Source organism: Pan paniscus, chromosome 5 (assembly GCF_029289425.2).
Source record: "Pan paniscus chromosome 5, NHGRI_mPanPan1-v2.0_pri, whole genome shotgun sequence".
Lineage (NCBI taxonomy): Eukaryota > Metazoa > Chordata > Mammalia > Primates > Hominidae > Pan > Pan paniscus.
Window position 1 is genome coordinate 40,658,267 of NC_073254.2, and position 16,663 is coordinate 40,674,929.

A 16,663-nucleotide genomic window follows, 5' to 3' on the forward strand; every position below is an offset into this window, starting at 1 on the left:
CCCCTGCCAGAGGTGGGCCCCTCGACCATAGGCTTTATAGCCACCAGAATTGTAAGAAATAAATCTGTATTCTTTATAAATTATTTGGTCTCTGGTATTCTGTTCAGCACCAAACAATCTAAGACAGCAACTATCTTCAGGTCAATAAGAGAGCCCTCACTAGAAACTGAATCTCTTGGCACCTCAATTTAGGATTTCTGGCCTGGCCTTTAGAACTGTGAGATAATAAATTCCTTTTGTTTAAGCTACCTAGTCTAGCATTTTTGTTATGGCAGCCCAAGTCGACTGATATACAATCCAATTAAGAAAAAATGGGCAAAAGATGTAAAATAAAACCATAATGAGATAATACTGCACATCTGCCACAATGGATAACATCTTCAAAAGACTAACAATTTTAATTGGAAAAAAAATATTGGGAAGTATATGGAAGAACAGGAAGTTCCAGCTAGATTCCATCAACATTAGGTTTGTGAGGTTCATCCATGCTGTTTATAACTGTGGTTTTAATTTTCATTTCATCGCATGTAAACCTATATCACCACTTTCAAAAAGAGTTTAGCATTTGACCCAACAATTCCTCTCCTAGGTATACAAACAAAATATGTATTCCTATATATACCAAGACACATACACAGGAATATTCACAGTATTGTTTATATTAGCTGAAAAAAGGAAGCAAATATGCATCAACAGTAGACACCTAAATTGTTGCACTCATAACATGGAATATTACATAACAATAAAAATGAATTAAAGTTATACACAGCAACACAGATGAATCTATTCAAACCTAATGTTCTGGAGTGAAATATGTCAGGTACATAGGATTACATTTGTTTTATTTCCATTTTATATGTTTCAAAAACAGGCATACTAAATTACAGCATTGGAAATCAAAATAGGGGATATGTTTAGGGCAGATAGAGTGATAATGTGACTGGAAGCAAGCATCAGGCGGCTCTGGGAGGGTTGGCTGATTTTCTGTTTTTTTACTTGTGTGGCAATTATTATGGTGTTCACTTTGTGTTCATTTATTGAGCTTTGCATTTTTGTTTTGCTATGGTTTTCTGTTTATATGTTATGCTTCTCAGTTTAAAGAATGTTGAAATCTTCTAATAAGAAATTTTTTTTTCAATGAGAAGGATTTTAAGCATCCAGAATCAATTTTAAAATCTCCAATTTGCTTTATATGTAGGTTTATGGACTACTTAACTGCTACTCATTTTTTCCTTCATTTATCAATATTGAAATATGAAATTAAAATAATGACTATTTGTGGCAAAATTAGGGACTATGTAGCATATTAACAACTTTATAAATAAAAGGATAAAGCAACTCACCTGGGAGTTGTTACTGTCATTGACCTAATGCTATTTCCCATGGTACTCCTTGTCCCCATCGAGAGACATGAGATACTGCAGATTTATGGGTCACTTTCAACATGTCTCCTCCAGGCCTCATTTTAGAGAAGCATAACATCATGAGGTTCTATACAGGCAAGATCTAGGCTTGTGTCCTTGAACCTTGCATTCCCTCTCAAGAGCCAACCAATAATTGAATGATCCTATAAAAAACACAGAAACACAGAGAATGGTAGCAGAAAGCGGACACTTACCAAACCTATTTTCTCTTTTTCTAAGCATGGAATAAGAATAACTTACCTTCCTCCCTTGGAGTTAGGAGTTCTTATGTAGAAAGGTAGGCAGAGTGATCTTCAAGAGAGTTTGGAAGGGGTAGTGATAAATCAGTTTAAAGAGAGCACCCACTGATTCTTAGATAACTTATTCTACTTTCCTTCTCACTCTTTTGCATTGACCATGGCTTAGAATATATTTGAGGAAAAGCATACTGTCCATAAGGTATTATTGCCCTTTAAAGCTGATGGGGGGTACTATGGGATGGTATTCAGTGAGAGCAGGACAGAGTCTCTACCGAATTTTCTCTGACAAAACAAAAACTGAATGACTTCCAAGGCTTCTCTAGCTCTAAGCATTCCACAATTCTTTGGAAAGCTGGAATCTAAAATTGCCTTAAAATTAAAAGATAAGAACAGTTAGGGTGTACAGTCTTTACCATATTTATATAGAATCATCAGTCTTCAGTGTGATACTGTGCTTGAACCAACAGAAGGACTGATGAAACAGAAGACAAAGTCCAGGTCTGGCGCCATGGCTCACACCTGTAATCCCAGCACTTCGGGAGGCCGAGGTGGCCAGATCACTTGAGGCCAGGAGTTTGAGACCAGTCTGGCCAACATGGTGAAACCCCATCTCTCCTAAAAATACAAAAATTAGCCAGGCGTGGTGGCAGGTGCCTGTAATCCCAGCTACTCGGGAGACCGGAGGCATGAGAATCGCTTGAACTCAGGAGGCGAAGGTTGCAGCTGAGGTCATGGCACTGTACTCCACCATGGGCGACAGAGTAAGACTCTGTCTAAATAAATAAATAAATTAATAAATACATAAATAAAATAATAAAATACAACCTAAAACCTAGCAATCTCAGCCCTGGAATTCTATTCAATTGCACCATGTTCAGCAGTGGTAACTGGAAACATCAATGCTTATCAATAAGAAATGGATGAATAACTTATGCTACTCCATGTGAAGGATTTCTTTTTTCATGACAGGGTTTTAGAAAAGTTTGGTTAAGAGAAAAGCAACATGCAGAAGTGTATATAACATCGTTGTAAAAAATTTTTATTATTTTTGTTTTGAGACTGGGTCTCATTCTGTCACCTAGGCTTGAGTGCAGTGGCACAATCTCTGCTCACTGCAGCCTCTACCTCCCAGGTTCCAGTCATCTTCCCACCCCAGCCTCCCAAGTAGCTGGGACTATAAGTGCGTGCCACTGGGCCTTGCTAATTTTTTGTATTTTTTGTCAAGATGGGATTTCACCATGTTGCCCAGGCTGGTCTTGAACTCCTGAGCTCAAGTAATCTGCCCATCTGGCTTCCTAAAGTGCTGGGATTACAGGTGTGAGCCACTGCGTCCAGGCTTTTTTTAAATTAATAACCCTAATCAAAAGACAAAACAATTATGCATACAAGGCCAGGCACAGTGACCGTAATCCCAACACTTTGGGAGGTCGATGATCACTTGAGGCCATTTCTAGACCAGCTTGGACAACATGGTGTGACTGTCTCTACAAAAAATAAAAACAAAAAGCCCGGCGTGGTGGTGCGTGCATGCAATCCCAGCTACTCCGGATGCTGAGGCTGCAGGATAGCCTGAGCCCAGGAGTTGGAGGTTACAGTGGGCTGTGATTATGCCACTGCAGTGCAGTCTGGGCAACAGACTGAGACCCAGTCTCAAAAGATAACGTGTTTTTGTTTTTTTTGTTTTTTTTTTTTAAAAAAAAAAACAAAACCACAAGTATGCATGTATATAGATAGGTGTATGTAAAATACTTAGTTCAAAGAAAAACATGTATATTTCTCACAAAAATAGGTGAGAATTTTTGTTTTAAAGGATAAACCTAGGTAGCTACATATTAGTTTGAGGAAGGGGGAACAGGGATGTGATGTGCCTGTATCCCTGACTTTAGACGATGGAAGGAGCTAAGCAAAACAATTGAAAAAAGACCGTTTGAAAAATACAACTGATTATTAACTGATATGCACACACGCAAAAATAAACTTTTAGAATTGAACTGCACTAAGTAAAAGTGAGTAAACTTGGCTCATCATATACTCTTGTCAGATGTAAACAAAAAAGTCCAATTATTAAAATCTGACCCCCAGAATTAAAATTGCAAAAGCTTAACGGGGCAGTTCTGAGAAAAGGATCTTCAGTTTTGAATGTGTGGGCTCCACCAGGGTTGAAAATCCTGCACGATTGATGAAACACGATCCAGTTAAGCACAGTAATTTTCAAATATTATCCAATCAGGGCGCTTCCGTTTCTAAAAACAGAAAAACCGAGCAACGGATTTTGGGTTGCAGCTCTAAAACTCCAACAAACTAAGCTCCTTTGTCCTGACGAGGGCCTAAACCAAGTCGACAGCCCGTGAGTGCACCCATGGTAAGGCGCTGCACAAAGAAAGAGCATTTTGCGTTTCAAAGCTTTGTCATGATGGCGCTGCAGAAAGCGAGCGAGCTAGGCCTACCTGGCGGGGCTTTCAGAGGACGCCAACGTGGGCGCCAGCCACGCCAGCAGGGTCACCGTCATTCCCAAGGACAGACAGCTCGCTAGCCACTCCTGTGGAGAGGGCGTGGTTAAGCCATGAATTTTGCCAACTATCCCAGAAGCATTTCTCAGGACCACCCAATTTCGGAAAAGGCTACTTTAGCAATATTGACCCCAAAACGCAATATCCCCACTTTAACCTTGTATAATAAAAAGCCTCAAGCCTGGGACTGGGCTTCAACCTTGGTTCAATACGGTTATGACTAATTAGCTTGGGGTCATGAGACGCGGGACTTCCGGCTACCAAAACCCAGGTGACTTTAAAACTCGATTTTCTTAACTCGGTGCATTTGAATTCACCTTGCTATCTTTGATAGATTGAGTAGTAAATTCTTAATAGATGAGGCTATGTTAAAGTTGTATCGACTCTCCAAGTGATTCTAATATAATTGAGGGCGTGTTGCATTTGCTTGGGGGATTTCATCTGCGTACTACAGCTCTTTTCCTGAAATGCGTAGGTGGCTCTTAAAAGAGCCGTTGGGTTACTAGAAGAAACTTCTAACTGAATTTACTTTTTCTTGGGTGCCGCTTTCTTGGGTTTGGCAGTCTTTGGCTTCGTCACCTTAGCCTTGGCCGCCTTGGGTTTTACAGCCTTAGCTTTAGCAGGGCTTTTAGCTACTTTCTTGGGCTTTACAGTTTTGGGTTTTTTTGGATTCTTGGAGGATTTCCTTGTTGCCGCAGGCTTTTTAGCCTTTTTCGGAGTCTTGACGCTCTTTTTGCTAGCCCCCGTGGCCTTTTTGGGCTTTTTAGATGCACCCGTTGCCTTAGTTTTTGTAGCCACCTTTGAGGCGCCGGGCTTGGTTTCCACGGAGGACGCCTTCTTGTTGAGCTTGAAGGAACCCGAGGCTCCGGTGCCCTTTGTCTGCACCAACGTTCCCTTGCTTACCAGGCTCTTAATGCCCAGCTTAATGCGGCTGTTGTTCTTCTCCACGTCGTAGCCTGCGGCCGCCAGCGCCTTTTTAAGAGCTGCCAACGACACACCACCACGCTCCTTAGAGGAGGAAGCAGCCTGCACGATCAGCTCTGACACGGAAGGGCCAGCGGGTTTTTTCTTGGAGGCTGCTGCAGCCTTAGCAGGTTTCTTTGCCTTCTTGCCAGCTAAAGGTTTCTCAGGAGCAGCAGAAGCGGCGGGAGCGGGAGGCACCGTTTCAGACATGGTGACTAACACAGCACACCAAGTAAAGTGGTATAAACCTGACGAAGCAGGATGAGAAAAAAAGGCCCCAACGCAGCCTACTTATAGGGTGGGACTGCGCCGTGATTGGTGCCCGTCAGTGCCCGCCCCTCGCGCCCTAGCGCCCCCTGCGCGCTGCCGAGGGTTTCGCCCAGTCTCAGAAGGCAGCTGGGGGCCTCTAGGGCCTATGGTCCTGCTCCCCTCAACGCAAGCAAACACACAGAAAAAGCCGCTCTGGTTGCCTCATTGTGAAGGAAATTGTAGGCCGACTGCCGCCCAGTAACATCAGAGGGTACCGCTTCTCTCTCAAAAAGCAGCTCTTTTTTAGGGAGTAGGTTGAGAGGGGGCGGTTTACAAATGCAGTGCCACAAGCATCCGAGGAGTTTTGTTAGAAATTTTTAGAGGTCCGTTGCCAGAGATGTTAGTTTTTAATTTGCAAGAAATGTAAAATACAGTGTTTTGAATAGTTGCGGAGGGAGGAGAGAAAAGTGCGCGTTTTAGGCTGTGTTAGGGCCAGTTGTCATCAACTCTATTACATTTTCCGGCAATGTTTTAGAGCGATGTGTCTCGCGAATACCTTTCACGTCAAAGAAGAATGAATCGTAGACAACACCAGAATTCACAAACGCTGCAATTAATACTCAAACTGCAAGTGTGGAAACGTTTCTGCACTTGCAACTTATTTCCACAGTCCAATGTGGGATGCACTTCAGGAATTTCCAATGCCCTTTTCATCCATACAACATGCTCCAAATGGGTATTAAGGTTTACAACCTGTGTTCCATGTCAGCACACGCAATCAGCGCACCATGACATGGTCAACTCATTCTTTTATTCAACAAATATTTATGGGCCTCACAAGCCTGCGAAAGGCGTTAAATGCTGGGTCCACGAAACCGGTTCCCTGACAGGCATTCTGCTGGGGAGTTAAGTCCACTTAGTGTGAAAGCAAACATGGGTGATAAGTGCAAGCACACCCTGGGGATAAGATTTTATGGTAACATCCTTTAACTTGTTTGTGGCTGTTAAGTGCATTTCAAAGTATCAATAAGCTAAAACGATCTCACATTGCCAATCAGAGACTCAGCTAACGGGAGAATAAAAAACTATTAAATCGACATCCACTTCTACAATCCTATTCTGGATAACCCCCTAGCACAGCACAGCAGAGAGTGAGGTAATGCGGTCTTATTTCCGCTCCTGCTGTGGTAGTTTTCGAATAAGTCCGAACCATGCTAAGTAACCTGAGCTTTTCCCCTTTTTCTTCAAACAACGTGCCAACCAAATAATGGAGTGGTCTCAGATAAGTATTGTACCCATCTTCTGCACCAGTGCTTCCTACGTCCCATTTTATTGAGAAGGCATGCATTCAAATATTTCACGTAATTTCTAAAAATTTGGAAAATAACGGTTGGAAACTCTACATCTTGGTTTGACGGCTAGTCAGTTATGAAACACAGGTATACAAAATTGGAAGGTTTTTGTAAGTAAACCCTTTGTGAAAGATATAAACCTTTCTTAGTGTAATAAGCGAGGTATCTGAAAAAACGCAACTTTTGAAAAGGAAATACTCCGAATTATCTGATTCAGGAGTTTCCACTTTAAATAATGGGTTCTGCCTCCCTTGTTTCTATTGGGTTAAACTGGTTTCAAATAAAATGGGAACGCTCCATGCAAATGAAGGATGATAGATCTGCTTTCTAAATGGCTGTTCAAGAAAATAGCCTAAACCAATCAAAAGATAGAATGTGGCCTGTCTCCTGTGAATTTAAAAAGGTCACAATCCACTTTTCAGTGTTTTGAGATTTTAAAAATGATTGCATTAGCTCTTGGCAATGCTAAATTATGTTCCTTGCGAACCACTATCCAGTTTCTCTTGGGCCAAGTCCACCTCCTGCTCCGCAAGAGGAACAACTCCCAGCTGGTGGTACCTGGCGGCAGTGCTGGAGAAACGCCATTTTGTGACTGGCAGAGTACACCTAGGCTTTAGAAAACAAAAGCTGCAGAACCCTGCAAGTTTAGGATTCAAAGAGCATAATCAAGAGAAAGACGTCTCATAGAAAATGTTTCTGAGTAATAGTGTAATCCTACTATGTTTGAGATGCTTTGTAGATTGCAATAACACTCCTAAGCCAATTAAAGCATTACAAAGGAATCCAATTCTTGTGAAAGGTTTCAGAAATTCCCGTAAAGGGTACATTTCCGGAGAGGAGGTGAGCAGTATTCCCTCTTTTTTTTTTTTTTTTCCCTAAAGAGCTGAAGGTTATACGGAATTGGGGAATTATAATACCTTTGGAATCAATGCCTTGTTTTATGGAAAATAAACACAGCCTTCAGGTTATGAAAACCGGATGTAGAAGAGAACAAGTTTAAAAAATTAAAGTCCAAGCCGGCGCAGTGGGGCTCCCCTGTAATCCCAGCTACTCTGGATGCTGAGGCGGGAAGATCCTTTGAGCCCAAGTTTAAGCCCGGCTTGGGGAACAAAGCAAAAGTGAAATAAAATAATAATAGTAATAAAATACCACTTAAATAATCATCTGTAGAGTTGGAATAGAATATAGTAGCCGGTGAAACTGCACGATTGTTGCTGGTTTAAAGATAGACCAATCAGAGCGTGTAACGTCATATTTAGCGTCTTATATCATCCAATCACTGCACTTTACATACTATAAATAGAGCAGCTGATGGGCGTATTTGCGCTAGTGTTGGGTATCCCGCTGTGCTGTTTTGCTGTCATGGCTCGCACTAAGCAAACTGCTCGGAAGTCTACTGGTGGCAAGGCGCCACGCAAACAGTTGGCCACTAAGGCAGCCCGCAAAAGCGCTCCGGCCACCGGCGGCGTGAAAAAGCCCCACCGCTACCGGCCCGGCACCGTGGCTCTGCGCGAGATCCGCCGTTATCAGAAGTCCACTGAACTGCTCATTCGTAAACTACCTTTCCAGCGCCTGGTGCGCGAGATTGCGCAGGACTTTAAAACAGACCTGCGTTTCCAGAGCTCCGCTGTGATGGCTCTGCAGGAAGCGTGCGAGGCCTACTTGGTAGGGCTATTTGAGGACACTAACCTGTGCGCCATCCACGCCAAGCGCGTCACTATCATGCCCAAGGACATCCAGCTCGCCCGCCGCATCCGCGGAGAGCGGGCGTGATTACTCTCGTCTCTGACGGTCCAAGCAAAGGCTCTTTTCAGAGCCACCACCTTTTCAAGTAAAGTAGCTGTAAGAAACCAATTTAAGACAAAGGGGAATGCATTGGGAGCACTTTTCGTTTTAACGCCACTGAAGGCTTCAAAACCATTCGATTTCGGCCGGTCGCGGTGACTCACGCCTGTTATTCAAGCACTTTGAGAGGCTGAGGCGGGCGGATCACCAGAAATCAGGAGTTCGGGATCAGCCTGGCCAATATGGCCGAACCCCGTCTCTACGAAAAATACAAAAACACGCCGGGCGCGATGGCGAGCGCTTGTAATCCCAGCTACACTCTGGAGGCTGAGGCAGGAGAAACACTTGAACCTGAGAGGCAGAGGTTTCAGTGAATCGAGATGGCTCTAATGTACTCCAGTCTGGGCGACAGAGACATTCGGTTTAAAAAAAAAGTTCGACTTAAAATAAATCTGGAGTCAGAATGGGTTTACATCTGATTCTTAACCCAGTTCCTCAAAGCCTGTAGCTCTGTTAAGAAAATAAAGGCCATTGGTCAAGCCTGCTTGGTCCCACCCCCATCTCCCCACCCTCCCCCAATCGCTGCTCCCGCCATTTCCTGGGGCTTGGAGGAGGGGTTAAGGGAGGGGACTGTAGGCGTCACATTTCCCGCCTGCGCGCTTTTCAGTCTCTGTGTCCGCTGGAGGTGGGGGCAGGGGTAACGTAGATATATAAAGATCGGTTCCCCTATTCTCTCACTTGCTCTCTTGGTTCACTTCTTGGGAAGTCATGTCTGGACGTGGTAAGGGCGGGAAGGGTTTGGGTAAGGGGGGTGCCAAGCGCCACCGCAAGGTGTTGCGTGACAACATCCAGGGCATCACCAAGCCGGCCATCCGGCGTCTGGCCCGGCGTGGCGGTGTGAAGCGGATCTCTGGTCTGATCTACGAGGAGACTCGCGGGGTGCTCAAGGTGTTTTTGGAGAACGTGATCCGTGACGCTGTCACCTATACGGAGCACGCCAAGCGCAAGACGGTCACTGCCATGGACGTGGTCTACGCGCTCAAGCGCCAGGGACGCACCCTTTATGGCTTTGGCGGTTAAGGTTGCTGATTTCTCCACAGCTTGCATTTGTGAACCAAAGGCCCTTTTCAGGGCCGCCCAACTAAACAAAAGAAGAGCTGTATCCATTAAGTCAAGAAGCTCAATGTGTAATTAACATGAATGATACTGAGCTGACATCCTAAAAAGGAAAGATTAGGGGAACTCCAAGTTTGCCCTCCACTCACTACATATGGGTAGGGGAGCAACGATATTCCAACTCTGAAGAAAGAGTGGAAAAAAAGTAGTGTTTAAAATTTGTATTAGTTTCCAAGGGACAAAGAAGCGCTGCCCAATCAATGAGGGCCATTCGTAGCTGTCAACCAATCAGAACTGATGAGCTAATATTTCCTGAGGCAAGCCAGGGAGCCGGAGGGGAAGCTAAGAAGCTTATTGAGAAAAAACAAAAACCCTGTTTTAGGAAAAACATCTTTTAGCGATTATGAAATAAAATCACAGAGACATTTAAGTATCCCTCAATCATGTACTGAGAGCAATACTAAATTTATCGGCACCAATACAGTTTTACTCTATTAAAAAGACCCTGAAAATTGAAACCCTATTCAGACTCCTGGAATACCCAGGACACTAAATTCAGGGGAGATTAAAATCTGTTTTAGAGAGAAAAGGCACCTTTTTCAGTGTTACCGCGGCCTTCAGCAGTTAACCCTTTTTTTCCCCTTTACGTAGAAATGGAAATTTGGGTGATAGAAATATTCTGAAATTAAATTGTGATGATGGTTGTACAACTAAGAAAACACGGTAAAATTCATTGAACTGTACCTAAAGTGGGCAAATTTTGTGGTACATTAAATATCAATAAAGCTGATTATATACATACACATATATTTTTATATATGCAGAGAGAGAAATGATGCAAGCAGGGTGGCAGGACATGAGGTTGGTAGCATAGGCAATGTTGGTCTGTGAAGGGCCACCTGTGCTAAACCTGGAAGTCTGGGGTTTGTCCAGTCAAGCCATTGTAGCCATAGTTTTAAAGGATGTTCCTGATGCAGTTATGTGTTCCAGTTAAGTACATCTAGCTTCAGAACTCAGCTGGAAAAGGGATGTGAACTTCAGGTTAGCTGATAGGGAAATATCTTACTCTCATCTGAGTAAATATTCACAAATGCCTCTCATTGTACTCTTTTTGGTACCATTGTTATAGAGGACTGATTTCAGCCTCACGATGTTAGCTTCAGTGATGGATGTCTCTTTATTTTGAGGTCCTGTTTTCCACCTGACAGTTTTCATCCAGGATTTCTTGAGGAATTACACAAGTACCCAGCTTGGCTTAATTTAAAACTGACAATGGAGAATTCATAGCTGCATCCTGGATGGTTTCAGGAATCAGAGGAGCAAAAATGAGCCTGGTATGGATGGTGGGTCATTTTATTGTCTTTCTTAGTTGGTATTTTAAAGATATTTATTGATCTCATATGCCAGATATTGTTGAAATCATTGGGGTACATAAGTTAGAAAATTTTAATTCCCTTTCCTGAATTCCAGAGTCAATGTAGAGGGGTGTGTGGATATCGATTACCCATATGTGAGGTATAGTTGCTGTAACAATAAGCCACGACTAGCTCCTGTTACGTTTTGCCTGGCCTTTCATAGCATTGCTATGTTCATAGCATTGCTGATATGTCATACTCATCTTAGGCATACCCATCACCACCTTGGGCCTTCTTCAGTCCTAACACTCATGCAGTCCTTGTTCAGAACAAAGATAATGTTGCTTAATTTGCAACCCCTGTACATGTCCCAGATTTTCTAAAGAGAAACTGCACGCTGATTGCTTCAGGCAGTGGCAGGTCAAGGAATGAGATGGGGAATTGATTGTGTTAGCATTCTAGTGGGCTTAGTAGGGAGCCTGGAGACTTACATAGAAAATTCATGCATCCATTCATTCAACAAACCTCCATAAACTACCTGTTAAACGTCAGCCCTGTTCAAGGTGCTAGGGATACTTCTGGGACAAAACAAAGTCCCTACCTTCAAAAAATATATTCCAGTTGGGGGAGAGAGAACAAACACAAAATAAAATATATCTAGTTGTATTTTTTGTTAAATATATTATTACCACCTATATATAATTATAGGTGGAGAAATGTTATATATATATGCTATTGAGGATAGTCAGCTATATATATATATATATATATATATATATGCTAAATGAGCAGAAAAGCTTATTTTACAAGGGATGATTATGGGAGGTCTCTTTCTTAAGGTTGGTATTTGAGGAGAGGCTTGAATGAAATGAGATCTAGAGCCATTCAGATATCCAGGACAAGACCCTTCTAGGGAGAAAGAATAGATATAAAGGTGCTGATGCTGGAAATGCTTGGTCCATTCCAGAAACGGCAAGGTCAGTGAAGAGAAAGAACTGCGAAGAGAATGAGGTCAGAGGGTAGCCAGAGTACAGATCTAGTAGGTTCAGCAGCTCATCCTAGTTTGCTTGGAACTTTCTAAGTTTCAGCACTGTAAGTCTTACACCCTGAGAAACCCCTGAGAGTCAGGCAAACTGTAATGGTTGGTCATCTTACTTGTAGGCTATGATAAGGATGCTGGTTTTTATTATGAAGGTGATGGAAAGCCAGTGGAATCTTTTCAGCAGACAGTGGACATAATACCTTCAAAAAGGATCACTGTTGATGCTGGATAGAGAAAAAACTGTATGACAGGGGGGTTAAAAGTGAAAACAAAGACCAGTTTGGGGTCACTGTGGTCATTCAAACCGCCATGGCAGCTTGCTCCTAGAGAAGCAGCAAAGAAAACAATGAAAGGTATTCTGATTGATTTTCAACAGAGCTGACTGCATTGGATGAAAGTTGTAAGCAGCTCAGGACAAACAATATTGCACAATTCTTGGCCCAAGCTGCTTGAAGAATGGAGTTCTATTGATTGACATGACAAATATCAGAGGAAGAACAGACTTGGTGTTTACGTATAAACATATTTTGGACAAGTTCGAGATGCCCATTAGATATTCAATTAGATACATCAAATATGCAGTTGTATATGAGTCTAGAGATTTAAGGTCAGGGAGATAGTTTATAATTGCAAACACTTATTTACTTAGAGACACAGTTTCACTCTTGTCTCCCAGGCCTAAGTGTAATAGCGCGATCTCAACTCACTGCAACTTCTGCCTCCCGAGTTCAAGCTATTCTCCTGTCTCACCCTCCCGAGTAGCTTGGATTACAGTCGCCCGCAACCATGCCCAGCTAATTTGTTTTTTTTTTGTTTTTGTTTTTTTTTAGTAGAGACGGGGTTTCACAATATTGGCCAGGCTGGTGTCGAACCCCTGACCCCAGGTGATCCACCAGCCTCAGCTTTCCAAAGTGCCGGGATTACAGGCGTGAGCCACCGTGCCGGGCCTATTTTTCTTAAGCTCTATGTTTCGTTCTGAAGCTTGAAGTGGGTGGAAGCAAACTGATAGAATTTGGAGAGGTGGTTAGGCATCCCGGGAATGAGAAACAGCCCGAAGCTGCCACTATCACAGGCTTTGGCATTGCTAGAAGTTAACGTGGCACTTACAGCTAGGCCGTGGTGTTCTGTTGAACAAACTATTTCACAGAGCACAGAGCATGTAAGTGGTGAGGCCAGTTGAGTTAGCCAAGAAAAGAGGAGTCCAAGAACTGAGCCAGAGTACACCAGAGTATGTAGTGGAGTAAAGCTTTCTCATTCTTTAGTAGGGCTGTGTAGAGAAATACTCTATTTTATGGATGTACAGATCACACTCTAGTCCTTTCTGATGAAAACTTTACAGTTTCCACTCATTTACTATTACAAACAATGCTGCCCTACATTATGTTTCAGTTTTTAGCCATCTCATCTGGTCTCAGCATTTATTTATCTGCTGATGACGCCCACATTTTTATCTCCAGCTCAGACCTCTCACACGAACTCACTTATTCAACTGCCTATTCACTATATTCTCCTGTCAGGAGAAGCTTGTTAGCAAAGTAACCAGAAAACAAAGTTGATTTTTTTTGCTGAAGTAGCCATCAATATATTTGTTACTAAATCAAAGATGCTGAATATTTGGCTGACTTCTAAATATCTGGTCACCTAACTTTGACACTTCCTAGGTCGTACAGTTTGAAACTTTCACAATTAAATCAGTTTTGGAACTTACACTTTAAGGCAGGAATAGAAGACTATTGGGTTGACAGGTACAGTGAAGATGCAAGTCATCTAAGAATCTTATATCAGAGGGGGCTTCCATCTTATAGCTACTGCCACGGACCTCGGAGTCAGAAGAAATTTGAGTCCTTATTTATAAAACAGACTCCCTTAGTCTACTAAGTGGGAATTTACGAACTGCGTAGGCAGCCTGCTTAGGGGAGCCTCCAGCCTGAGGACTGAAAATAGCAAAGCAGCTTTAACCGCTAGTCCTACTCCAGGGAAGGGGGAGGTGACGTCACTCAGCAGGACGCCAAGCTCAACTAGAAAAGGAAGTAAAGGCTTCTGGCGCTATGGGCAGGGGGCGGTTAAGGACGGCAGGTGTTACCAGGGAGGCTAAAAGTACAGCTTTTGCTGACGTTAAGTCAGATACGCCTGGGAAAACACCTGACACCCATTTTAACCCACCTACTCAGTTCCAGGCAGCTAGCATCTTAGGCTCTCGTACAAATAACGCACAACTAGTTTTTAAAACTAAAAAGCTGAGCTACTCATTTATTGGACTCGCGCTGCAGGTTAAGTTGCTTGACATGTCAAAACTATAGCATTAAAGTTTATAGCTCACTGATCTCCGAGACCTCGTTTGCTTAGCTGATTTCTGCTTTAGCAGCCACTCAGACCAAACAACCTGGTCTCTCCCAACTGGTTTATAATAGTTCTACATACTAGGCAAAGTAGCCGAGTAAAGCCATTAAGATGTTACCATCCGAAATAATACAATCACAGCTCTTTCTGAGAGGGAGTGGGCGGCCCTGAAAAGGGCCATTGGAAGAAAACTGACGAAAAGATTAACCGCCGAAGCCGTACAGAGTGCGTCCTTGACGCTTGAGCGCGTAAACCACATCCATGGCAGTGACAGTCTTGCGCTTGGCGTGCTCCGTGTAGGTCACGGCGTCCCGGATCACGTTCTCCAGAAACACCTTGAGAACGCCACGAGTCTCCTCATAAATCAAACCGGAAATTCGCTTAACCCCACCACGCCTAGCAAGGCGCCGAATGGCCGGCTTGGTGATGCCTTGGATGTTATCCCGCAGCACTTTTCGATGACGCTTGGCACCTCCCTTACCCAAACCTTTACCGCCTTTGCCGCGACCAGACATGTCTAATCAGCTGAGAACAAACACCAGGTACGCCAAAGCAAAGCAAGCCACGAGCATTTATACACGAACATCGGACCTTATTGAGAACTGAAAGCGGGAGCGAGGATAAGGAGGCGTTGCTGCCTCACTCTTTGCTCCGCCCCTCGAGGGGCAGTGACCTAAGGACTGCGAGGGAGAACACAATAGTTTCACTTTTTAATCCCTTTAGTTTTTCCCTCCCGTTTACGACACTACTATTTGAATCTGAATTTATACCCTCGACTGAGAATTTTAATAAGGGCTTATATTAAGGGCTTTCATTAATATGCCAGAGTGGTAAACTTTTTAAGTCTTTCAAGTGCTTGAAGACATATTGACTATTCAAAGGTACTTAAAAGAGCAGGCGTGAAAAGATTACTCTGGCCTTATGTTTTCTTGAAAGCTGACCTGTTTCTTAGAAGCAGTAGGTGAAATTCTCATATGAAAGATGTTCTCCCTGTAGTTTAAAAAAAGCAACATTCTTCTCAAGGATAGGAGGCTGAGGCCAAGAGAATTCTGTACAAACCTTGCACTAGCCCTTGCTGGGCGCTTCTCTACACAGTTATATATTCTAGCCTAAATCCCTTTGCTTTAGCGCATTTTTACATTTTACTAATTGTCCAATTCATTGTATAAGTAGCTAACTGCTTTTTTTGGGCTTTCATTACCATATGAGAGCACCTGTGTCACGTAAAACCTGTGTTAAATAAATGCATATACCTTTCTCCTGTTAATCCATTTTACATTAATTTAATTTGCTGGTCCAGCCAGAGCCCTAAGAGGATGGGAGTGGAGTTTTGCTATCCTTCACACTGTACTGTCTCATTCAGAAGAGGGTGATTGTTAGCTCATTGCAACCGTGCCTTCATCTGTAAATCGGGTTATGATGATACTCAGGGGACTTTTAATTAGCTAATGTGAACGAGGCATGAGAAGAGACTGTGGAAAAGAAATAAATATTACATAATATGGTTTAATTTTAGATGTTACTACTTAAAAAAATCTGCTCAGAGTTGGGATATTGTCCTGAACTCTCATTTTCGTGTTTTTACTCCCAACACTATATCGCTAGCAGCAACTATGTATGTATTAGTAAGGATTGTTTTTTTAAAATCACAGCCTGTAATAACGTACAAGGTGTTGACAGATTCCGTTTAGCTTTTCATATGTGACATGTTAAAATTGTCCGAAAATATTCCTTTGTTCTCTTTTCCAAGGTGCAATACAATAGCAACATTCGTGCTTTCCTATAGCCAAGTCTGGAGTGTAGTTCAAATCTCCATACACGCTTCTCACTGTTGTTTTAAATTTCCTGAAAACATTCGTAAATCACTTCTATTGGAAAAACTGCAAGGGCTACTGCTAAATTTTTAAGTCTGAAAAATGCACCCCAAACTTGACTTATTTCTCTGAGAATCTTAGCCATCTCACCCAAATCTAGCAAACCAAAACTGATTTTAGACTTCAACAGCATTAGCTGTAAACTTCAGCCTGCAGCATAACATCACTTTGTTGTGACTGGGCAGGAAAAACCCTGTTAAACTGTTTCAGGCGCGTCCGTGTGAAGAGACCACCAAACAGGGTTTGTGTGAGCAACAGGGCTGTTTATTCTACCTGGGTGCAGGCGGGCTGAGTCCGAAAAGAGTCAGCGAAGGGAGATGGGGTGGGTCCGTTTTATAAGATTTGGGTAGATAGTGGAAAATTACAGTCAAAGGGGGTTGTTCTCTGGCTGGCAGGGGTGGGGGTCACAAGGTG

The 16,663-nt window shown here is 42.9% G+C and overlaps 3 protein-coding genes across 3 annotated transcripts; 1 reads left to right on the top strand and 2 right to left on the bottom strand.

Moving 5' to 3' along the window:
- Positions 1-2,005: 2,005 nt before the first annotated feature.
- On the bottom strand, positions 2,006-7,810 carry H1-1 (H1.1 linker histone, cluster member). The gene has a single exon (XM_063605182.1). The coding sequence runs from the start codon at positions 5,344-5,346 to the stop codon at positions 4,699-4,701; it is 648 nt and encodes a 215-aa protein (XP_063461252.1). The 5' UTR covers positions 5,347-7,810; the 3' UTR covers positions 2,006-4,698.
- A 119-nt stretch (positions 7,811-7,929) lies between these two features.
- Positions 7,930-9,062, top strand: LOC103784504 (histone H3.1-like). The gene has a single exon (XM_008961010.4). It carries the CDS (start codon positions 8,049-8,051, stop codon positions 8,508-8,510), a length of 462 nt encoding a protein of 153 aa, XP_008959258.1. The 5' UTR covers positions 7,930-8,048; the 3' UTR covers positions 8,511-9,062.
- A 3,279-nt stretch (positions 9,063-12,341) lies between these two features.
- Positions 12,342-14,921, bottom strand: LOC100992212 (histone H4). The gene has a single exon (XM_034961596.4). It carries the CDS (start codon positions 14,888-14,890, stop codon positions 14,579-14,581), a length of 312 nt encoding a protein of 103 aa, XP_034817487.1. The 5' UTR covers positions 14,891-14,921; the 3' UTR covers positions 12,342-14,578.
- Between the last annotated feature and the right edge of the window lie 1,742 nt (positions 14,922-16,663).